We start from the raw sequence: 25,480 nt of genomic DNA, 5'->3' as shown, positions 1-25,480 counted from the left end.
GATCAATTATATGTTTGACTGAATAACAAAAAAACTGGAAAATATCTCTTTTATTTTCTTTGTTAGTTAAACATTTCCTTGTGCTTAAATGCTTCTTTGATTGATCAGATTCGTGAGTGCAAAAGTGACTCGAAGTCGGTCCAACACGAAAAGCTTAATAATAGATAAGCAATTTAATTTTGTGTCAATTATTTTCTACTCATTTAACTGTCAATATAATTACTAGGTTTTTGGATCATTAACCGATAATCAAATGTAATATCTTTGTTACTGTGGAACAGGAAAAGTCAAAACAAATTTAAAAGTCAACCATTCAATTACGAGTGTAGACTTACAAACAGATCAAAATCATTGACAAAATTTTTCGGAAAAATGCAAAATCAAAGCAATATCTTGAAGTTACTCCATAAGCAGTTGAATTTCGTGAACCGTTTGCTGATAAGCAGCTCTAATGTTATGCAAACGAAAATTTCATACCTGAACTGAAATTCCAAAAACGATTTTGATAGCTTTGCAATGTTTTGATCGATTAGTTTAGAACCTAGAGAAGATTAAAAAAATTCGTTATTGAACATTACATGGGTAACGCTTGAATCATGATAAATTTAGAAACTTTCAAGATTCTGATAATTTTGAGCCTTTGTTAGTTAACCTAGAAAAATCTTCTCCACTAACTTTCCAACAAGTTTTGAGTTAACATGATTTTGGTGTTTATTTGAACATTGATGCTAAAACTGAAAGGATTGAAATATGAACAACTGAACATTTGACAGGTTACTAGAAATGGTGAGAATGAACAATACAGATTTACTATGAATGAGTGAAAATTAAAGAGCAACTTTTCTTTGCTGATATAATCAAGATCAATAACAGCAACAATGAAAATGATTGATTAGAGTAAATTGATTGAAGCTTTCACTTTATCCATCTGAATCCCTTTTCTTGGTTTGCCCTTTCATTGTAACCCAAAGATGAAAATGAACTTTTACTTAAAAACTTTTGTGTTTATCAAACAGTTGAAAAAGATAAAACAAATGAAAAAGTTGATTGAAAACATGAAATGTTTCAATTGAAATGGCTGACAATTAATCATCAGTTAATCAATTTGCTAAAAAGGTTCAACGTTGAACATCGGAATAAAAAGTTGATGGTAAATTGATAAAATTGGAAACTCTTGAAGTAAACATTTTTCAATAAATATTTTCTTTTCCAATGATATTTACTTATAATCCAGCCTTTATCCATTTCCATCACTAACAAGATTAATGTAAACGACTTGACCCTTGGTCAACACACTGCATTAGCCTCAAGCTGTATGCTAATACTGACACTAACTGAATGATTCAACACTCGATAAGTTATGAGTCTGAAGTAAACTTTTTTACCTTCCAATGTGATTACCGTTGATAAGCTGATTCAAAGTAAAAGCAATCTTCTTCTTCCAATGAAACAAAAATATCAACTTTTTATTTCCAGGCAATTTTATCAATTTTATCCAAAAAATGGAATGAAATTTTTTAGGTGAAAAAGCAAATTTTTTCTTCTTCTTCTTCTTTTCATTCCTATGATTATACCTTTATTCAAAAAGGTTAGGTCAGATTCTTGTTCACATTCTGTGTGTTCAACAACAAAAAGGTAAGTAAACTTTGAAACTCAATGAATCAAAGGTAATGTAATCATGCTTATCTCATCACATTTTCATTGCTATTCAATGTATATTTGTATGTAGATCTTTTGGATCTTAAATTGAATTTCATTCAACATGCAATTCTTTCATATATATTAGGAAAAGTTACAGTAAAAAGATTTTCATTTCATTCTTTTTTACCTTTTTTTCTCTTTTTCCCATTTTCTTTTCTTTTTTTCCTTACCTTTCACCCAAAATGCTCATCATCAACATCACAAGTCGACAAGCAAATATAATAAACAGATAAATAGTGTTCAATATTGTGCTCACTTTGGCTTCATGATATTCCATGATAACTTTTCTGCTTACATTTCGCCAAAAATTTTCTTTTCAGTAAATTATTTACCCTGAAAATTACTGCAGTTCTTATGATTTTCCTTTCATCAGAGAACTTTAAATTAAATTTGTGTTTGATTGATAAAAGTGTAAACTTATGTTAAATAAATCACATTCAAATTAATGTTAGAGAATTTCATGTTTTTCAGTTATTAAGGAAAATTTTGCATGAAAAGCAAATATTTCCAAAGAATAGTTTTTCTGAGCAATTTCATCACACAATCTGAACATCTTGATCAATTGAGAAAATTTGATTTCAACTTATCGATACTTTACGAAATGCTATTTCAAAGTTGAACTCAATGTTGAACTTTTTTTATCATATTAATTTCTGTATCCAATTGATCAGAAAAGATTTCACAAGAAACTCATGGAATGATCTTAAAGTTTTTCTACTCAATCCTTGATTCAACTTTGGTTCTCTAACTTGGTTTAGACAATTTATCAACTTAAAAGGTTAGATTACCTTTTCTAGAATCGAAACCAATTCATATTTATCGACTGAATTGATTTCATGACCATTCAATGCTGTCGAAAGTTGAATGATCGAATGTTCGAATTTACTGAACCCAGAAAAATTCTTGCATTTTGATTGAGAACGATTCGATTTGATCCTAAATCTGAGCAATTTCGGTATTCGATTTTTTCTCTCAATCGATTTTGCATAAATTTCTCAGTGAAAAACTTGATCTTTATTAATGATTGACTGAAATTCCTAAAACATTTCAGAAGAAACCAAAATTATCGTGACTTACCATAACCATCCTCTGCACTTAAACTGCAAATGAGCAAAGTTTTTGAATATTGAACAAATTGAATAAACATTAGCATAAAATCATCAATAAACTCAAGTCATGGACTGATTAAAATTCATTTACAAGTTTCCAAAATTGAGTCAAAATTGAATAGAAACTTGTTCATTGGTCGCCAAGAAGAAAACTGAAATTTAATCAAATCAAGTAACCATTAATTAATTGACTGACACAAAAATATGAACCCGAAAAGCCTGTAAATGTAATAAATGGTGGAAAGAAAATGAAGGAACAAATTAAATTAAATTGATTGAAAAATATTTTCAAGAAAATGTGAAAAAAAGAAAAAAGACTAAAATAATATGATAAATGTTGGTAAAACAATCTGAAAAATTATCCCAAATGACTAATGAAGATCGTAAAGGAAAGAGGGAAAAAGCAAGAGAAAGAGTTTCTCATGCAAAGTTAATTTGTTTCAATGGAAAGGTGAGTTGTTGAAGAAGAAGAAAAAAGTTTAAATCAAATGCAATATTTTTCAATAAAATTCATAGCTGTTGGTGAAACAAGATGGAAATGAATAGATATGAGCGTAAAAGTAGCCAACAAGAGTAGAATCAGCCTGAAGCATTTGAAAAGGCAACAACATTATTAATAACATGAAAACATGGAAACATGAAAAGGTAAGCAAAAAGAATATTGAATTTTGTGCGAAAAAAGAAGCAAATTTTGGCCTCAAAAGTAGCCCAGAATGAGTTATTCATTAACCTTTTCCTGAAAAACTGAAGCAAACATCGAACCCAGAAATAAAGTAAACTCAAAGTTGAACCAAAATTCAAAAATGAACATTGATTTCGATTCAACCTTCCTTTCCAATTCACCTTTCACTTGAAAAGGGTATTAAGTTTCATGAGAAAAGTTGGCAACTTTGAATCAAGATTGCATTGTTGGAATGGAAGAATAATTTTCATTAAAAATATCATTTTCTAGGTAAATAAAGATATTATTATTAAATGTTGTTAGAGTTTTGCTTTCATTATTACAGACAAAATGTTTGAAAGTTGAACATCAATAACAGTTCAATGAGGCAAACTATTGGTTCCTTTTTTGTGCCCAAAAATGTATATAAATTACTTTCTAAGGTCTCATAAATTTTGCCTCAATTCAATGGTTATTATTATTATTATTACATTTTGACTCTATTTTTGTGTGCATTAATATTATTCCATATTCAATGTTGGTATCAAAGTTGAATGTGCAAAACATTAAGTTAATTTCAATTCAAGTCAAGCAAATAAGCAAAATGTTGAAGAGAAGCAAAAATTTAAACTTTTATTATTTTTCATTATTCGTCAGTATTCTTGGTTAATCTCATGATTTATCGATCTCTTTTGGCAACTCAATTGAATAAAGAAATTAAATGTTAAAAGATTTTGTAAAAAGTGAAATCTGTTTCAATGAACAGCGAAAAATCAATGAACTTTTTTTTTCTCTTCTTCCTCATCTTATTACAGATTCTCATTTTTGTTTTTTCTTCTTTTCTTTTTTTCTCTTTCCCTGTTTTCCATGCATTTCTGTTTGAACCAGTTTTCTGTTTTTGGTGAAATGCTCAACTCAAATGAAAACTCAAAATGCAATAAATTAAGTTTAATTTAATATCATTTCTGTGTGATTTGGTTGGGTTACACAGTTGCCTAAGCAAAGAGGTTTTTTGCTCGTCTATTTGTTTCCTTCAAACACTGAATGTTAATTTTGATTAAAAACTTGAGCAGAAACTTTGAGGGCAAAAATTTGTTTATTTTGTCTTTTTTTGTATCAGAATTGTTTTTTTCCAGTAAATCAAAAAAATGAACGACTAGGTTTTTATTTTACACTTTTCATGGGCATTTGTCCACTCAATTTTCACAAGTATTTTTCAATTGCTTAAATTTTTTATCAATAATTAATAGCAAAAATATCAACTCCAGTAATGGAATTGTCTTTCATCTTTTGTAATAAACTTCATTGAAATGTTGGCTTTCATCGTCTTTGACGTCTTCATGGTTGTCCAGTCTTGTCGGCTAACAGGCCAAGGTTAGGATTGGTCAAGTGAAACTTGCTTCCTATCTGAGTAATAGATTGGCGATCTGAAATGGAACAAAATTGTTAGTTTAATTTTATCTGAAGGTAAATGAAAAGAATAATGAATGGGTTAAGAATAGTCAGGGATGAAATGTTCATGTTGTTATTGAATAAAGTAAATACACGAAGATTGAAAAGATTTAAATTCTCGCAATTTAACCCAAACTCTATCAGATCGTAAATTAATATGACAGTTTGATTGAAAATAGTAGACTTTAAATGCGATTTGAAATGTAGAATTGAACAGTTGGAAAACAATTCTTGATAAACTCGTTCAGTAAAAAGATAGAAATCTGAGCATTTTCAGAGCAAATTCAATGAAATTTGTAGAAATCAAGATTCGTTGATTGGCACTAGAGCAATAATTTTTGGCCTTTAAAGACAATTTTTGGCATTTTGGGTTTGAAGTTTATTGGTAAAGAAATGAAAACTTGATGTTGACATTTTCTTATTAAAATATGGTTTGAATCTGCATTGGATTGTGAATGGAAATATGAAACTTTGTTGGATTTTCTTGAAATTTTGTACAACTTTTCATCTTTATTTTAACATTTTGTTCCCTTCATTTCTACTGCTTTCAAGCTTATCCTTTGCCATGTCAGTTTCATTATATAGCTTTCGTTATTTACCAGTTGCCTGACGAAATGTTGAGATGAGATAAAAAATTTCAATTTGATAAAGAAAAGTAATTTTTCTCTTCTTTCATTCACCTTGCTTTGATAATCCGAGTGCTTAAAGTTTTTTTTGCTCAAACTTAATCTTTTAGGAATGACATATTGCACTCACTCACTAGTGATCATTTTAAATTGCAAAAAGATGACGATGCAAGATCAAGAGAAACAGTTCAAGAGAACACAATTTCAACAGTTTTTTCAATCATAAATCATCATTCTTTAAACATTAGCCAATGATAAATGACCGTTAATTTTATTTAAGAAACATTGAGATTACTTTTACCAAAAATCAAATCAATTCAGTGCTCAAAGGTAAACCAAACGACAATGGCAATAATTTTACTTGAGACAGGATCAACACTACTTGAAAGCATCAGAATCCTGAGTAATCTTTCCAATTAAAAGTATTTCTATAAATTGCAAATCGTCCAAAACTGAAAAAAGTAAAACTATAACCAAAATCATTGAAATTAAACCAAACTCTTTTCTTAGTTTTGATAAACTTTCACTAACTGATTTCATGGAAAGTAAATGATGCAAAAATATTCTGACATTCTTATTCTTCTGCAACTTGGCATATGAAGAAATTGTCATGAAAATGATTCCATGTAAAACTGCGATTCTCTTATCAAACATAATTTTTTCATGTTTCATTTGACTCGAAGCTTTCCTCGACTAAGACAAGATATACTTGGATATTGCATTATTAACATGTAAAAAAGTAAACTAAAAATACAAATAAACCCGTTGAACCATTTGAAACGTTTAGTTTGGGAAAGAAACAGAACATGATAAAACAGTATAACGAACAACAACAATATCATCTCATTTTCCATCATCATAATCATCTTCATCTTGCCTGAAATTTCAAGTATTCCCAATTTTCAAACTCAATAACTACTTATGACCTTAAAATGACAAAAAATGTCATTTTAACTTCATTCTTCTTCACATCTTCATTTCTTTCCACTTTCTTATTGCTCTTCATCTTTGCTTATTTTTTTTCCTGTTCTTCACTTGACAGCCCAATATCTTTACTCCAATATACAGCATCCCACTCCCATCCAGTTATTCACCCAATTTTATCATCACCCTTTTGCCACTCTTTCCTTGACTTTACCAAAAACCGAAAGAATGAAAAGAAGGAAAAAAATCATCTCAAACTTACAAGATAAACTTCAATATTGTTGAATAAATTTTTTTCATTTTCACAAAATTTTATCAAAAGCCTTTTATATCCTTTCAATGGCAACAAAAGTGTGCATAAAATGTGAACCTGAGTTAATCATTTTAATAACTCGATAACTTTCACTCGAGTTTTGTTTCATTCAACAAAAGACAGAAATGATTAAAATGTTGTTTTCCACATTCTATTCAACATCCATCATCTCCATCAACATCATTGAAAAATAAAAGCGATTAATAACTTAATCATCTTTCGACTATTGATATAATAATCTGGGAAACCTTATCTTAATTGAAATACAATTTTCCCTCCCAGACACTGTTAATGCTTTTAATTTAACCAGAATCGTAAGTTTCATTGTTAAAGTGAAAATGCTCATCACATGTTTAAAGTATTCAAGTGTTTCTCAAGTGTTCAACAGAAAATGTCTTGACACTATTAACATTTTTCTAATGGTTTTATATTCATTAATAAATGTTGCTGAATATGTGAACCATTTTCAGATTTCAATATAATAATGAAAGGAAGAAAAGTCTAAAAATGCATTTCTTTTTTCACTTTTCTTAGTCAATCAATTATCTTGTATTTTTGCCTTTTTATTCACAACAATATTTGTGACTTTAGCCAAGTTTAGCCTTCTCTTGTTTACCAATTTTTATTGTCATCAAACTCATGAGTTGAACACTTTAATATAATAACATCCAAAACTGCTGGGAATGACAAAAATGTTGATAACCTTTTAAGAAAATATGAAATAATTTTGTTCGAGGTTCACATTTTTTGACATAAATGGCTGAGTATTTTATACTTTCAATCAAATTATAAATTACTTAACTTAATTGCGTGTATTTCTTGTTCCATCAAAAACATGAACATTTCTAATCGAAAAGAGGGAAAAAAAGTTTTGATGCTTACCTTGTTGTATGATAGTAATACGAGTTTGTTGGTCCAACTCTGGGTTGTCCAATGAATGAGTAACTATCTGTGGCTAGATTAGATGAGATGTCTTCGTATTCATGCAAATATATTGGAACTGGTGGTGCATATGGACTAACTTCGGGCACTAATTGTCGTCCAGGTGCACCCACTTGACCATTGTTTAGTCCACTTGTTGGTCTTCCACTGGCAAGAGTCAAGTTTGCATGGTGAAGAGATAATGTTTCTTGAGAAGCTCGTAACACGTTATTTGATCCATCATTCATTGAACGTGAAAATTGGGATTGTTGCTGTTGTTGGTATTGATGAGGGTTTAAGGTTGTTGTATGTTGATGTGTGTGAAGATGATTGATATTGTTATTAACATTTAATGTGTGAAGACGAGATGATGAGCAATTTGATAGGGATGAAGTTAATTTAATTATTGGACTTGGTGGTGACATGAGATGGGATGGATCGAGTGAATAGAAGCAAGCAGTCATTGGAGTTGCTGTTGAACCTGAATTGGTTAGACCATTGACCGTTGAGAGTGGACTCATTGAGGAAGGCTCAATGTTGGCCGTTGAACCAAATTTAAAACAATTTGGAACATATTTGTTTATTAAAAGCCATTTACGGACATTGTGACGAGCGCGGCGATTACGGATAAAAGTAATTGTACAAACGCCGGCAGCATTTGATACATTTAAAAGGCTAAAAATGATGGTTGCAATGACATTGGTTGCTGGTGAAGTCAGGTAAATGTTGAACATTAACCAAAAGCAACATTCAAGTAATAATAAATAAAGTGTTGGCTGCCAATTGTGTTCCAATTGACGATGATGTGAACGATGATGATGATGATGGTGATGGTGATGATGTGAATGTTGAGAATTATGGTGACCATTGTGGTGAGAATGGCGAAGTGAATGATGTCGATTATTTTGCTGTTGATTTTGTTGAGCATTATTGGTGTAACCCGATTGTTGAATAATGGCAATTCCTGATGAATCGGTGACATTGATTCCAGTCTTGTAGTCAATTAGACTGCCTTGGTTGGTGTGATAATGACTCGGGTTGCTTCCATAAATGGGTAACCCAGTTGACTGAGTGTTGCCCATTGAAGCATCCTGACCTGAAGGGTTGGTTGAAGGTGTTGAACTTGGACTCATTTTACCATAGATTGTCAACAAGACGAGAAGGGCAGTGAAAAAGATTGATAAAAAGGTGGGCAAAAAGACCCAGAGTGAGGTTTGAAACAAGATGGATGAGGGTGTTGTTGATGATGTAAACCAACAATAAGTCATTAGTAAGCTGTGCGTTGTTGAACCAGTTGAACCCGGTGTCAGACCGCGATAGATTAATGTTGGTTCTATAAGAAAACTAATGCCTATGGTTACTATGGGTAGACCATAGGTAAGAAGGTAAAGAGTTATAGAATTTTTTGAGATTAAGCTAAGGGAAGATGAAAAGGTGGGCTTATTGGCAGCGGCATTGGTGGTGTTGCTGTTGGTCGCCGGGTTGTTCAAAGGATTGACAATGTTGCCGGTGGTTGAGAGAGTGGATAAAGGTGATTCCATTTTATCACAGTCGAGGTGAGATGAAAAGGCGGTTGTTGATGATGAAGAGGCTGATGAGGTGGCTGAGGGTGATGATGAGGAAAAGGATGTTGATGAGGTTGCTGAAGAGGTGGATGATGATGATGATGAATTGGTTGTGGCTGTGGGTAAGGTTGGTGAAGATGAAGATGAGCACCAATATACTCGAATGGAATCAATTGAAATTACATTGAAAATAGCCTGAAGTAAAAAGTGAAGTAAAATGCCAACAGTGTTGCATAAGGGTGACGATGATTCAGTCCATGGCTGAAAGCTGATAATGCACAGAATGACACTTGACAATATCAATATGAAGCAGATGTTTTTGTAAACAATTTGACGGTGATTTGTTATCCTGTAAAAACGAAAAGAGAAAAAATGGAAAAAATGAAAATACATTCTCAGACTGGAAAAGTTGAAAGGTGAAGAAAACTGTTCAACTCAATTGAGATTGATTTGCAAAGTTGATTTGTGAATGTTGATCACTTTTAATCAACAAAATTCCTTTTTCTTTTACTCTTCCTTCCTTTTTTCAGCAAAAATTGTTGAGTTGCTATTCATTTACAATAAACATAGGAATGTTCATCTGATGGATTTGAATATTGAAGAGTAAAAGGAAAAGTTTTTTTTTCTTTTCACCTAATTTTTCCTAAATTGACATTATAATAATCAATGAAATTTGCATTTCCATGTTGAACAAGAAAAATGCAAATGATGGTGAAACTGAAAAATGCAAATGGCACTAATTGATGACCAGAAAAGGTAAAAAAGAATTCATGAAAAAAGAAAGATAAGTTTGAAGAGAAACTTGAAAATACCTTGAAATGATCAACAGTACAAGTGTTATGCTGTAAATGATAATGGCAATGAGTGATGATATCGATACAATAACTAGCAAATTGGTTGTTTGGGCACGATTGGTTCGACTCGAGTTTTCAGGTAAACTTGAGAAGAGTGAAGGTGATTTGGATGACAAGGAGGAACCATTTGTTGAGTAATGAGTATTGGATGCAAAACTCCAAATCGATCCAGGATAACCTGAATAGTTATTGTCGACCGAATCAAGTGTATCATGGATTGAATGTTCATCCAGTGTTGAAAGTGTAGTCGATGGAAGTCGAGCTTTCAACCAAGGTGGAAGAGTCGTCGTTCTCTTGCCATTGCTATTTAAATTAAAATTACTATTGGCATCGCCATTGATTCCAATACCCTGTAGATTATCGGACCTCTCATATGGAGGAGCCAATGTTGTGGTTGTGCTTGTACTTGAGGTTGAACTTGTTCCCGATGAGAGTTGATGCAACGTCTTTGACATTTGCTTGTAAACACTCGGCATTGGTGTTGTTGAGGGCAACGTTTTACCAGTGATTATTGATACTTTTGGTGGCCTCCAAGGTGCTGAGGTTGATATGGTTACTGGATTATTCATGTTGCCTGTTTCGCCATTCCAATGAGTAGATGATGATGATCGGGTTGTTGATGAGATATCACTTGATTTCCATGAAGGTGGAAACATGGTTGATGTAAATGTACGTAAATTTATTGAGCCACCAGACTGAACTGGAGGTAAAGTACTACTAGTTCGAGTAGTACTTGTTATTGGCACTATTATGGGCGGACGAGAAGTCGACGACAATTCATGTCCATGATCATCGTCTTGAGATGAGAAGCTACCAGGTTTGGCTTTTGATGATAACCAGGGTTTACCGTCAACTACTGATTCTAATTGTGAGAAAAGATAAAAAAGGATTTTGTTAAAAAAATGACCTTTAAATTGAGCTTTTGCTTTTGCACCTTTAAGCTAATAAAGCTATCAAATTGTCACCTTTATCAATCTGACAAAACTGGAATAATATGGAAAGGAAAATGAATTGCAATGAAAATTTTCTCTGATTTTATTCCTTCATTACTTTATTCATCATTTCCGTTCATTTTTTTATGTCTTTTCTGTCTTTCATTAATGTTTCAAGGAAACGGAAAAAATATAAAATTCAATCTAAAAACGGAAATAAAAAAATGAGTCTATTGATTGCTTGTTGATAGACTTTTGCTTTTGTTTCATTTCTCACTTTTTTCAGTTTTCGCTCATTTTCGCACACAATGAGAACTAATATAATTTCAAGAAAATATGAAAACTCATTTTTTGCCTATTTATTTCTTCCCTTCAATTACATCTTTCGAGTTGGTCTGATTGTTTTTCATCGACCACCAAAGTGAGAATAAAGTGAAAAACTGAATTTCCACTGAAAATGGGATGAGAAGGTTACTATTGATAAATGGTTTTACACTTTAAAATCATATTGACCCAATATTGCGATACAATTGAAATGGTTTCAAGAAACCAAGTTTTATTGGAAAATAAAAGTTCACCAGAAATATGGTGAAAAACGATGAAATAAATTGCATATTCTTTGCAGATTTGATTTACTTTAACTTTTCTTTTCATTTCAACTCTCAAAGTGTTTATCAAGTTTCAATTGGAATATAAAAGATGCAAATTTTCATGGCAATAAAACTAATAAAATGCACAAGAATATCAAATGGAACAACAAATTATGCAAAAAAGCGCATGTTGACCTTTTGCTATTCATGTAGAAAAAAGTCTGAGTTGAATAAGAAAATGAAGCCAAAAAAGGATTCCTCAATGTTGTTAATTTGCAACAGAAAACATCATTTCCAATCAATAAACTTGTCTGATAAATTTTCCAGACTTTTTCATGAAATAATAAACAGAATTTTCATCTCAATAGATTTCTTCTACTTTCATTCGTAGGTGAAAATGTTGATTATTTCCAGTGAATTGTTATTATCATTATTACATTACAAAGTTCATGATATACATGATGGAAGAAGAGATAAAAAGTTTTTCTTTCTTTGTCTCAACCAGCATCATAATTATTCATGATATACTGTAAATTGAATTATGAAGGGAATGTTGAGGATAAGATAACCTTGTGGTAATGGAAATATATTTAGCAAAGAATTATGATTATCATGATTACAATTTATTTATTACTTCTCTCTCTTCTGAGTCGAAATTTTGTGCATTTGATTGAAACATTTCAGAGGATTACATTGAAATGATGCGAATTGTTCAAATGGAACAATCAAAATGATAGTAAACTTGCGATAAAAGTTATTGATTTATTGCAGGGATTGATCATCATAAAGAAAATTTGCTTTTTTTCCTTCTCTTTTTACCCTTCAAACCAACTAATTAGGTAATTATTAAGTGATTGTTGGGATTCAAGTTTTTATTGGATTCAAAGTAAATGAAGGAAATGGGATTAATCGAGAATCTATTTGGATTAATTTGTGCAAATTGTGGGTTTACTTTGTGTGTTTGTAGGTGAACAAAGCAAATATACTTTATAACATAATGAGCAAGATTATTGGCAAATAGTAAATCAATGAGTAATAATCATTATCATGAGTAAGATGAGAAAAAAAGGAAAAGAGAAAAAAGAGTTTGATTGGAAGACGAAATTGAATCTAAGGTTTGAGCGATATTACGAACACTTCTCTTCATGACTAACCCTTTTGTTCACGTGTGTGTTTTCATAATGAATCATCTTTGAAAGGTGAATTTCGAGGTTGATTTAATTTAATTGAGGAAAAAGGTTTAAATAAGATTTACTTGAGATGAAAAAGATGTACCAAAATGGGAGCTTCTATGCAAAAAAAAGGAAACCGCGTTTTCAATCATTTTTCATGTTCACTTTGTTCATCTCATCCTACCCTTACGAGTAAATCTCATCTCTTATTTATTCCTACTTTTATCATGAAGATGAGGTAAAAAAAGGTTCACAAAAGAGAGCAAAAGATAACGAGAAAAGTGCAACATGGAAAAGCAAATCAGTTTGAGCATCAAAAATTTACAAGGTAAAGATTAAACGAAGAATAAATTTTTTTCTTCTTTTTCATCTTGCGATTCTTTTTAATCTATATCATGATGATGAGCCGAGACCAAATATGTTGACTACAAATGAAGAGCAAATAAGAGGATAAAAGCTTTGATCATCTCTTTTTTTGTCGCCATCTTCATCATCACTCCTTCAAGTTTGCCCAAGGACTTGTCTCAATGTTATCACCAACAATGAAAAAAGACAGAAGCAACAGAAAAATAATAAAAATAATAACCAATTGCCTGGGAGTTTTCACTCCCAAAGCGTTTGGACGATGAACAATTGTCATATAAATGAAACAAGACAAAGAGACATTTCTTTTCACCTTCCATCTCTTTCCTCATTCTCATCCTCTTCTGATTTAATAATGTTTCCATGAAAGAGTTTCTTCTACCAATAAATCTGAAGGCAGATAAATAGACAATCGCACTTGTAGTAAAAGTTTCAAGATGAAAGCGTGTTTATTATTCCAATCAATGTCAAAATGACTTTTATCAATGATGGATAATATATATATACATAAATGTATAAACACTGAACACTAACAAATTGAGGAAATAATCTGTTCAACTGTTATTGGAAAGATGAGAAAAGAGAAAAATGAGAAATAATTGGAATAATAATGAAAATGAAAAAAAAGATGAAACAGTTATGATGGATGCAAAAACTGACGGAATAAAGAGAAATGGTAAAAACATTTATAAGCATCTTTTTCACGCTCTTTATTCACTTTGTCCAACAATAACAGACTCTTGAGATGATTTAGTTTTCCAATTGAATACAAGGACAACATTCAACTTGGTTACTTGAGAATCGAGATTACATATAGAACCTTTCGAAGCCTAGATAAACTTATTATCATTTTCGATATTCGAGAGAATGGAAAAGGAAAATATTTTCTCTTTTCAATGTTACACTTTTCACAGAGGATTAAGCCTAGTCGATGGATCAACATAATCATTATTGAAATGATCATTTTGGATTAACATTGTTATTACAATTGTTGAAAGTCGCAATTAAACTGAGAAGGAAAACTCGTCTGATCTTAATCTTTCGAGTCGACTTTCATTTTGTACTCTTTTCCCTCAGCTTTTGATATTAAATGATAACTTTGTCTCTCTGAAGATTAATCATTCTGTAAATTGAGATTTCCTTTTATCTCAACTTTTTTTTTCTTCTGTCAACATTTCACTAAATCATAATCTTTACTGATAAATCTGGCAAATGTAACATTAAGAGCATATTATATCATGTACAACAATCATGATAATTGGTTTGCAACATTTCAGTCAATATCATTTTCTTGATCGCATTTGAATATTTACTGTTGATCAATTGACTAATCATTTTCATTTTTTGTCTCTCACTATTAGTTTTGCAGGTTACAATTGGACAAGTGGTTGTTCAAGTTGATTATTGAAAGAAAAACATTGATGAGAATAAAAAAAAAGACTATTCAATATCATGAAGAGTCATCAATTGATCATTATGCTTTGGTGCTGCTGAGAGACTCTATTGTGTTACACTGAAAACAGACAACATATCAAATGAACAGCAAACAAAAGAAGTACAACAGTAAATGAATTAAGGACAAATAAAAAACTACTCAATGAACTTGATAACAAATAAAGTTTAAAATGAGAGCAAAGAAGACAAAAAAGTAGACAAAAACGTTAATTAAACTGTACAACCTACTAAACTCAAAATGAAACTAAAAAGGGTTAATCGATCAAAAAATTGGACAAGAAATCAAACTCAAGAAATCCCAATACTGAAAGGAAACATTGCTAGGAATCGTTGAAAGACACAAATCAAGATTTTTGTATCGATTTTTTTTCAAGTTAAAGTATTTTCTGGTGAAAATGATGATCGTTTAAGTTTGATTATTAAACAATGGATCTTCATCTTTTCAATTAAAATGACATTAAACTTAATGGTCTTGATGAGATGCTTTTCCTGAATCAATTCACTTCAAAACTCGAAAACTATCGAGAAATTTCAATCTAAAGTGAATCAAAAATTTTTACTTTCAATTTAAATGATTCTATTGATTTTGTCGAAACAAGATTATTGAATGGATTGATGAATGCTTATCTGATGTTTCTGAATGAAGAATCAAAGATGATTGAATATTTCTTAGGAAATTATCTTAAAAGTTTTAAGTTTTCTTTTATGCTTTGCTATTTTGAGAAGAAAATAAATTTTAAAAAAGTTGATTTTATCTGAAAGTTGAGGCACAAATTGAAGGAAACATTGAACACTTTAACCATCTATTTATTGAGTTAAGGTTGGGTTAGATTAATGATTTTTGATCAATTTGACACTCTTAATGGGACAAAAATGTATATAACCTGTGAAACAAGTGGAAACATTGACTTGATTTCAATAGACAAGAATAATGACAACATTTCTAATTGCAAATTGGTATTGATCAATGTGATTAATGAAACTGATGAAAGAGTCCAACCCATCAACTGTCCCTCAGCATGAGTCTAATCATTATGGTTATCCTGATGAAACTGATTATCAAGATGTATACATGCCAATATAAGGCAAAATCCAAGTCATACTTTGATTGATATCATTTTAACATTTGTCAAGAAACCATCAGGGAGGTAAAAAGAAGAAAATATTTCAACTCTTTTTTTTGTTCTCATCTCTCATTATCACCATGGAATTTAATTTTCATTATCATGTGACCCTGTTATGTCCTCAGGTAAAGATTGATTGTTGAAATAAATTAGATTGGGAAAAGGTAGAAACTCAACAGAAGAGTGAAACATTTAAGGTTGGCAAAGAAAAAGATATCAAAAGATGATGATTGAAAGTAACAGATGAAAACTATTGGATATCAAGTTTCATTTTATACAAAATCTCAGTTTTCTTCATTGACTTCATCAACTTGAACATGTTTCCTCTTCTTATCATTTCAATTCCAAGCTCAAAATTCAATCTTTTAATCTTTTCATTTTCTTTTTTTTTCTTTGCAGTCTTTTTAGTCTTGATTCCTTTGCAACTTTTACCTTCATCCTGAAACCCGAGACTCATCTTTGCTTCACTTTGAGATTGGCTTTGATCTGAAGAAGTTCACTTTTCTACTTTTCACAGTTTATGAATTAACAACTTTTTCTTTCTCGTTAACATGAAAAATGTTTCCATCTCAACTTGATACAAATAAATCTTAATCCGTTTCAATGGAATACATTTAAAGATTTTTAATCTTATTCGTGTTTCCAGCTTAAAACGTTTGTTGACAACAAAACGGATTAAAATAAAATGTCTTTTAGTTAAGCCGAGTTACGACAAAGTTTGCTAATCAACTGCAAAAAAATATTGCTTTTATAATCAATTATTTCGCATTTTGGGAAAATTTCAAAATAAAAATGCTTCAGAAATTGAAAAGTAATTAAAATCGGCAACAAAAACTCATTACTGGATGGTTTGCTGTTAAAGTGTTAGAAATAAAGTTTTACCTTTACATTGATAATGAACTTCAAGATATTTAAATGTTAGTGAACAAGGGTCATCAAATATTTTACTGGAAGCCGGAACTCGACAAGAGTTTCGCTGACCACATCTGAATTTACATACGGATTAGTGGGTTAAGAAAAGAAAATGTTAGTTTGAAAGAAAAGATCATTTATAATAAAATATCCATTGACCATTCCAATCAGTAATAATGATGTTTTGATGAAATTAGCAAGTACTCTTGGATATTACAAGAGAACAATTTAGATAACTGTTTAACAAAGGTTATGTTCAATAAACGCAAAATAAATGATGAAGGATGACGAGCAAAACAAAAGGTGAAAATAATAGAAATGGCGAGCAAAAGTAAAGCGTGCAATATTGTGTCCAAAATTGACACAAAGGTGAAGGGAAAACAAAAAAAAAATACAAACCTAAATGTTGATGGATAACCTTTGGTAAACAATCGTATTGCACTTCGAGGTACTTATAAGTTCCTGGGCAATGATCTTCAAAAATAGTGCTCGATACAGTAATATTGCATTCTCGCATTGAATGGCATCTATAAAAGGATCCAAAATGGTAACAAAAATCATGCAAAAAAAAGAAAAATAACCAAAAATGAGAAAAAAAGGAAAATGCAAAAAAAATCAAAAGCATGCAAAATGGACCGAAAAATTGGGTAAAAAATTGGAAAAGTTGAAAGTTGTTATTGTAACCTTGAATGCATTTCATGATTATTTGTTTCATTGAAGCAAAACTGGCAAAGTGTTGATCAACAATTGATTATTAAAAAGGTTGTAAATTGAAAGTTTGGAAAAAAGCTTTAGCCATTTTAAATGAATCATAATTTGAGAATTGTTTTCTCACCTTTTCACATCATTCAACCTTTCACTTCATTTATTGACTCAGCTTGACTCCCTGAGTGATGAACGGATAAACCATTTTGAAACAATCAATTGATATTTTCTTTGCGTTTTGCTCACCACTTTTGCCTTGTTTACATTTACATATTGCAATATCATTTGCAAGCAAGTTATTGTTTTGAGATGAAAACACGCAGCAAGGATGATGAAAAGAGCTCAATGATAATGAAAGATAAAACACTTTTTTCTCCCTTTAATCTCACTGTTTTTTTCTCGCCTCAACAAAAGCATCATCATGAATATCATCATGAACCAGAAGAAACAAGAGTTAATGCAGTCTTTTATCCTTTCCTGGTTCATTCCTTTTTTTGATATTATAATTATCCTTTGCAGTCAAATCACAAGAGCATTGAAAGCTCAACATTTTTTATCATTACCATCATTTAATACATGAACAAAGTGTGCCAACAAGACAAACAGAGAAACTCTCAATATTTCAATATTAGAGGAAAGACTCTTCAAGTGATAATATCAAACAGTAAATGATATTAATTTTTCAAGGGCAACAGAAAGCAATAGTCTCGTGGGCAATCAAGTGCACATATTTGTCATTCAGTGTGAAGCTCAACAATATCAATTTGAAATGAATCCATCAACTGATTACCTCAACATTAAGCATTTTCCCGTTGATCCCACTTCGCTCTCAGCTTACAATAAGGTTTCCCGCTTTTCCCTGCATTTCCATTAATTATTTAGCTTTTTCTCTGACATTTCATTTTCCAATCTGAATATGTACAAAACTGTTATCCATTTTATTGGACAAATATATCAATTTAAAAAAAAAGTGAACAAGAAAATTGTTCAAAATGAATGTTGCCTAATATTAAAAGATCAACAAGCTTAACGCAATTTTGGGTTAATGCAAAAGAAGCACTATTTTTATCACTAGTTTATTGTTACAACCAACTGGGAGTGCAAATATGATATTGAAACAGTTTGTGCGATATTATTGAATAAAGATGAACAGAAAATGTTGCGCTATTTTTTATTTCGCCAAAGTCTGGAAAGTCAAAAAACTCTTGTTTGCCTTTCAATGTTAATATGGTAATATCACTTTTCAGTGTCTATTCATAAGTAAACATTAACAAGAGAGCAAAGAAAATGTCAAACTGGAAAAGGCAACAACAGGGAGAAATGAAAACTTTATCCTGCAACCTTTTCAATTGTAATTTAATATAATTTAAGAGGAAAGCTGATCATCTAGTCTTGACTCGGGTTCGGGCGTGATGATAATAAATACTTGACTCAACCTTTCGCCTTATCAATAGTAATGTTTCAAGTCGCATTGTACAACAGATTTTTGGCAAAAGAAAAGTTGAACAAAACTAAGCTTTGAAGCGATTAACCAGATTGATTGATTGCAACAGTTTACAAATTACAATGTTAGTCCAGAAAGTGTCGCAAAAGTGACTAGTGATTATAACGATTATCACTTGAAATTATCAAAATGCATTTTCTTTATTCACTCAATTTAGTCTCTTTTTTCCTCTTCCATTGCAAATGATTTACAGTTAACCTTTTCTCATGTAGTAATGTTCACTATTGATGTGCTTGCAAAGGATAAGTTTGGATAACTTTTCTCGCCTCTTCGAGTTTGCAAATTATCCAATGAACAAAAAGATGATAAAAGATGAACTTTTGAAAACTGCAAATTACTTTTCTTTTCACAATTCGTGTTCAATGGTGAATCTCACTGTTATCATTCAATCTTACGACTGCTACTTATGATGAATATAAATGAACTTTTAATGCAGTCATTGTGTATCATGGCTTGTACTCATCTTTCCTGTGCCTTCATCATCATCATCATTTCACTTTTGTTCATCTTCTTCTTTCCTATTTTCTTATTTAACTTTGTCTTACGACTTTTCATCATCATCTTCTCACTTGAATGAACATTATCTAACTTTCATTTTAAAAGTCTACTGTGTTAACCAGTAAACCTTGTTATTCACTTCATTATTAAAACCAAACTGATCCAAAGCTTTGTTAGTTTTTTTCCTTCTCTCTTCTCTCCATTCCCTTCTTCATTATGTCATCATCGCCATCATCATAATCATTAAATTCATTGAGCTCTCAATGTAAGCATTAGTTAATAACATGGTAAAGAATGAGAATTCATTTTCCATTCAAAGCAACACTCAATGAAAATTTCAACTCACAAAATGGCAAAAAGAAGAGCAACTTTTTTCTTCTCTCGGTTTCAAATTTTTCACCTAATTAGCCAACAACTAGTTACATTTTCATCATCAATCTCATGATAATCAGTAGAACCAGAATCAGTCACAAAAGAGCAAAATTCAACATTCTTTTCAGTCAACAATGAATCCAATTTTTTGATACATTGACTTGTGTAAAGCAACTGATACAACAACAAACTATCATATTTCAGTTCAATTTTCATTATCAATTTTCAATCTTATTGTTTCGTCAGGCAAAACTGTAATGAAGCAAAAATAGTTCAAAGTTGATCTCATTTAATGAAGGTTAAAGATGAAAACATTGAAAGGGATAAATTAAAAGGTTAATTGATGGAGTTTCAACAATTGAAATTGAAGCTGAAAAAAGAAGAGAAAAGTTAACTTAAACATTCTTTTCCGTATCAATCAACTTTGATTCCAACTGTTAAACTATTATTTGATTGGCAAAAATCCTTATTCATCACTGATCACCATCTTAACCTCCTCTTCATCCTCAACCTCTTCATTTCTTGACTTCTCCATCTCACCAAACGCCCATTTCTCTAATCTTTTAGATGAATATTGAAAAAAAAACTTCTCATGTGATTAATCAGATAACTTGTATTATTTAGTTGCAATATTTTCTCCAAGTCTTTTTTAATTAAGAATATGAAAAAAGAATGAAATGATCGACAATAACAAACTCTGAAAATCTCATCATTTCCATCATTCTCTTCATCTAATTGTTTATCATGTCAAAAGTAATCAAACGATGAATAAAGAAGCTGTTGATTGGACCAACATTAACCGGCACTTGGACAGCAATGGAATCACGCAGAGTTGATAACTCATCATCTTCCTACATTCAGAATTAATGATCAAAATGGAAACTCATTTCTTTCCTTTCTAATTAAAATGTTCAACATCTTCAAGAGAAAAGATTGAAACAAAGAAATGAACTTTGCTCAATTGACAGATAAACATTTGAATGTTGGAAAAGAAGACGAAGAAAAAGGATTCAAAGTTAACAAGCAAAAATTATCATCAAATCTTGCCTTTTAATCATTCCGTTAATTAAATGGCAAAGAATAAAATTGATCTCATTATTATCACTCTGTATGGATATTATCATGAACCAATGGAAATGATGTTTTCCTTCCTCATTTGTAAATATATTTTTACGCTTATTCACAATTTTGTTTTTCCTTCGTATTCTTTTATCTGTTTAGGTAAACCTTTTTTTTCCTCTCATCAGTTCTTTTCATCTTTTACCATGATATTGTTATTGTTGATAATAATTCATACCAACAAATATACTTTAAGAATGGAATCATTTCTTCTCTTCTTTTTTTTCATCTTTCCAAATGGTTTATGCACAATAAATATAATTCATAAGATTTGCATTATCATGATTTAACCATGTTTTTCCAAAATCAACTGAACAAGCAAAGATGAGGGAAAAAAATGATGATAATAATGCATTTCATGGGGTAAAAAATGGATTAAACTTGTGCCAGTAATGGAAAAGAAAAAGGTATTCAGACAAATATCATGGTGATTCTATGAATAGAAAGATAAAAAATGCGAGAAAATGGTGAAACAATAATATTGAGAAATGATTAAACATTAAGTGTGAAAGGTAAAGAGGAAAAACTGAAAAGACAAAATGATGATTATTCCGACAACTTGTAATGGAAAAGAAGAAAATGTTGAAAATGATGAGAATCAGGGGAAACTTAATGAAACATTGATTATTAATAAAAGATAATTTTAGGTTAACAGTTGGTTCAATGAAAGATGGCAAAGAATAACTTGACAAAGATCATTTTTAAATGAAGAGAGAAAGGAATGAAACAGAAAAAATGATAAATGATGAAAAGAGCATATCATGTTGATATTGATGATGAAAATGGTCGGTGAAGATGGCGATGGTGATGATGATTATGTTTATAAATGTTCTGATTATTGTGCAAAGAGAAAGAGAGAGAGAAAAGAAAAATAAAAGTAGCTAATGAAGATGGAGAAAGGATGATAAGTTGATGATGTTGAGCCTGAAATGGTGAAGAAAAATATTATACCTTTAAAGTTCCGGTTCAACAGAAACAAAAAATCCAGGCTATAAGAGTCACTATTCAGAGCAAGCCACACCTTAATGACTTTCCACTGGATGAGGTAATTAGTGGCATATCATGGGGAAAGATTGCCCAGAGGGACCAGAGAGAAGAAGAAGAAAGGAGAAGAAGAAAGAAGAAGATGAAGATGAAGAAAGAAAGATCTATTGCTCTCTATCATCAGGTGAATCTAATATAATAGGCTTGGGAATAAGAGGCTTGGTTAAAATTTTTGCTTTCTTCTTCTTCTTCTTCTTCTCTTCTTCTTTCTTCATCTTTCTATGATGACTATAATTTTACAATCTTTTTCAACAGTTTCTTGTTTTCCTTTTTCTTCTTCTTCTTTACCTGGCTAAAATTTACTCAGATGATGACGATGGAAGAAGCTAACTACTTAGGGCTTGGTTTTGCTACTTTTTTGCACTTGACTTGTTCACCTTGTTGCTACTTAAATAACGTTGTATTGTATGAAATTACAAACTTTTTTTGTTTCTTTTTTCGCTCCATTTTGTTTCTTTCTGATATTTTTTTTGTTTTGTTTTTTGATAAAACTTTTTCTTCTTGATTCATTTTCGCTTCGCCTTTACCTTTTTTTTCCTTCCCTTACCTGCTTACGAGTTTACCATTAATAATAGTTTGATTCAATTTTTAACCCCCTGAAGATTGTTATTACATTTTTTGTTGTTACTTTTTTTTCCTTGCTTTCTTTTCGTTGTTATGGTATTCAACTTGAAATTTGGTAACCAGATGGTTGGTAGTGTTAATTTGAAGTTGAAGATGCTTCTTAAGAAGGCAACAAAAACATGAATCAAAAATGATGATCAACAAGAACATGATTATGGATTCTCTCACTTTATTCAGGTTTATACTCAAACTTTTCATCATTACCTTCTTGCTGTGTTTGTCATCTCTTACAAGGCAAAAGCTTAAGTGGTAACGATTTTTCCGATTTTTTCGGGCTTATAATGACAATTAAAAATAATTAGACTCTGATTTTGGCTCTTGATTGGCAAATAAGCGTTTTCAAGGAAGATTCACATGCATGGCAAACACCGCAAAGTGATCATGCTTTTTCATTGGAAATTTGCTTTCTGCTATTTTCATGTGCTTTTCATGACTCAAGTACACTGCTAAGTTCACTAAAAAACGCTCAAATATAATAAATCAGCAACAAATAACACGGTTGCTTGGCTAAATTTTGACCGCGGCATTTTGAATTTAAGACAATCTTGAAAAATAAACACCATTTGTCATTAACTGCAGTAATTTGTTGCAATTTTTCAGACAAAACTGTTGAGTCACCTTTTGTTGACAAAAATTTTGAAAATTAAAATTAACAGAAAATATTATTTGATTGAAACTACATTTAAACTAATATTTTTTTCTTCCTATCAGCTTGACACTTGGCCCTTCTTCTTAAATTTGGTATTTCTTTCACAAATGTAGCTGTCCCTCTCGATGTTGACGGGCCTCCAGTGGACTCAAGGTGAGTTTACATTAAAAATGTTTTCAAAAAGTCAAATAAATTTGAAAAAAAGTGTCACAGAAAAAATTCCAAGCTTTACTCTTAAAATAGATAACTCTTGTTCCTAACTCAGAAGCCAAAATACGTGCTCAATTATTTTTACTGTCTACAATATAAAGCCGAAAAATCGGTAAAAATTGTACCACTTAGGGACCTTCCCTTTTTAGGGTCAATGTTGAAAAAGAGTTAAGTTTATTACGGTTAATTGGATTGGTCAACTTTTCAATGGATGATGAAAAATGAAGTAAATTTTACCTTTTAGAGATAACTTCATAGGAATGAGGTGAAGTACAATCAACTTTCCAGTCAAGATTACCATGGCTATTACAAATTGAGATGCTGTATCGTCCATAATTGGCCCTTATAAGGTGTATCAGGTAACCTTCATCACACTTGATCTCCAATATTTTATCCTCACAAGCATAAACAGTTTTATACCTGGCAATATTATTATTAACAACACTATTTGAACTAATATTGTGAGTCGATTTGAAAAATGATGAAGATACTGATGGTGATGATGATGGTGAGTGTGTTGGTGAAGGTGATGAGTGTTGAGATGTTTCCACGGTAATAAGCACAACATGATCAACAATTGAACACAATAAAATAAAGATGATCCTTAATCTGGACAAATGAACACATAACCAATCCATTGGTAAAATCATTGTGGTAACTTGACCATTTCATTTGCACATCAACATCAAGAAAAGTTATCCCAAACAGTGTAACACTGAACAGCTTTAAAGTTTAACTGGTGAGACCAAAGTGTAATGCAGTAAGAGAGAGACCAAGAAACAAGAAAAATTTAGGTTCCATTTGGTGGAAAGACTCACTCAAGGTGGCGCTGTTGGCTAACAATGCCATCTAGTAAATGAAAAAACAACTATAAATTTCTAAATCGCTGCGTCTTAGGAAATGACAATTTGTACTTTTTTATTGTGAAAATAGGCTCGGAGACTATTTTTGCTCGAAGAACTATTGTACAATCTCATGTTGAGCTCACATTCAGAGTTGAATTGAAGATATTTTAGCTTTATTTAATTATTGCAACACATATAACGAGTCCAAACAATAATTGTTGATTTAACCTTAATAATCTAACACGGGAAGTGGCCCAAACACTACCAAAATTTTGAACTTTTTTGGACTTGAAATATTCTAATGGGTCAAATGTGAACCTTTGTCAAACCTTTTAGACAGAAAATTGTCCATCACCCGTAAAGTCACATGGTGTCAAAAATCAATTTTTGCTTAGGTTAAGCCTATTAAATGCATTGTGCATCGATTAACAAACATTTTATCATAGACTCATATTACTTGCATTAAGCACATAAACCTGTAAAAAACAACTTTGATCAACATCAACCCGCAACTAACATGACTCGGCATCAGCAAGTTCAGAATCAGGATCATCTGTAGCTTTTAAATTGCTATCTAAAAGACTTGAAAAAGGTTTTATCTGACCCATTAGAATATTTCAAGTCCAAAAAATTCAAAAATTTTGTAGCGTTTGGGATGCTTCTCTTGCAAGTAATAACTTAATTTAACCCGTGTGTTTTAAAATTCAGCGTTTGAATGAAAAAATTGAAGGTCTACTCGACAAAAGGATGTTGATCAAATGAACACAAATATTGTCTGAAAACTCTTTTCGTTTTTTAAATATTGTAATTATTATTAATACATCAGTAGCTCTAAATACTAGTCAAACGTAAGCCAACGTAGTCTGAGCAAGCGTTTAAAATTGTGACATTATTTACATTAAAAGACACAAAAACGGCATTTTTTCAATTTTTCAGTCAACTCTCTTGAGGAAATTCAAGGTTACTCCTTTCTGCCCTGCATACATATGTGTTGCATCTTTTACAGAATTTCATCGGAATCAATTCTTTGGTTTGGCCGCAATTCTCAAGAGGAAAGATTTTTTGGGCAGCTTAGCTTAGTTTAACTTAGCTTCGCTCAGGCTAATTACCGTGATCGGCATCAACCAAAGGGCAAAACAAATCTACCGCCAGAAGCTGTTCTTTTAATGAAATCAAGTATTTCCTATCAAAGAATTGAATCCAAAGAAATAATTCCTCAGCAAAAATAGGCTTTAA

The 25,480-nt window shown here is 31.1% G+C and overlaps 1 protein-coding gene across 3 annotated transcripts; it reads right to left on the bottom strand.

Annotated features, from left to right (window-relative positions):
- Positions 1 to 4,548: 4,548 nt before the first annotated feature.
- LOC107368148 (uncharacterized) lies at positions 4,549 to 24,464 on the bottom strand. Of its 3 annotated transcripts, none has more exons than XM_015935928.3 (5): positions 23,637 to 24,464; positions 17,074 to 17,201; positions 10,085 to 10,988; positions 7,669 to 9,621; positions 4,549 to 4,898 (listed from the first exon to the last, which is right to left on the bottom strand). In XM_015935928.3, exons 1-5 carry the CDS (start codon positions 24,047 to 24,049, stop codon positions 4,847 to 4,849), a joined length of 3,450 nt encoding a protein of 1,149 aa, XP_015791414.2. In that variant the 5' UTR covers positions 24,050 to 24,464; the 3' UTR covers positions 4,549 to 4,846. The 3 variants fall into 3 exon arrangements, with proteins under 3 accessions (XP_015791414.2, XP_015791415.2, XP_025017858.2); XM_015935929.3 differs by lacking the exon at positions 17,074 to 17,201 and adding an exon at positions 16,645 to 16,748 and having other exon boundaries at positions 23,637 to 24,174; XM_025162090.2 differs by lacking the exon at positions 17,074 to 17,201 and having other exon boundaries at positions 23,637 to 24,146.
- Between the last annotated feature and the right edge of the window lie 1,016 nt (positions 24,465 to 25,480).

The sequence above is a fragment of the Tetranychus urticae genome, chromosome 2, assembly GCF_039701765.1.
Source record: "Tetranychus urticae isolate SD_2017Ah chromosome 2, NJAU_TeUrti_SD_1.0, whole genome shotgun sequence".
NCBI lineage: Eukaryota > Metazoa > Arthropoda > Arachnida > Trombidiformes > Tetranychidae > Tetranychus > Tetranychus urticae.
The sequence above is the reverse complement of the archived record's forward strand: the minus strand, read 5'-3'. Positions and strand labels throughout refer to the sequence as shown.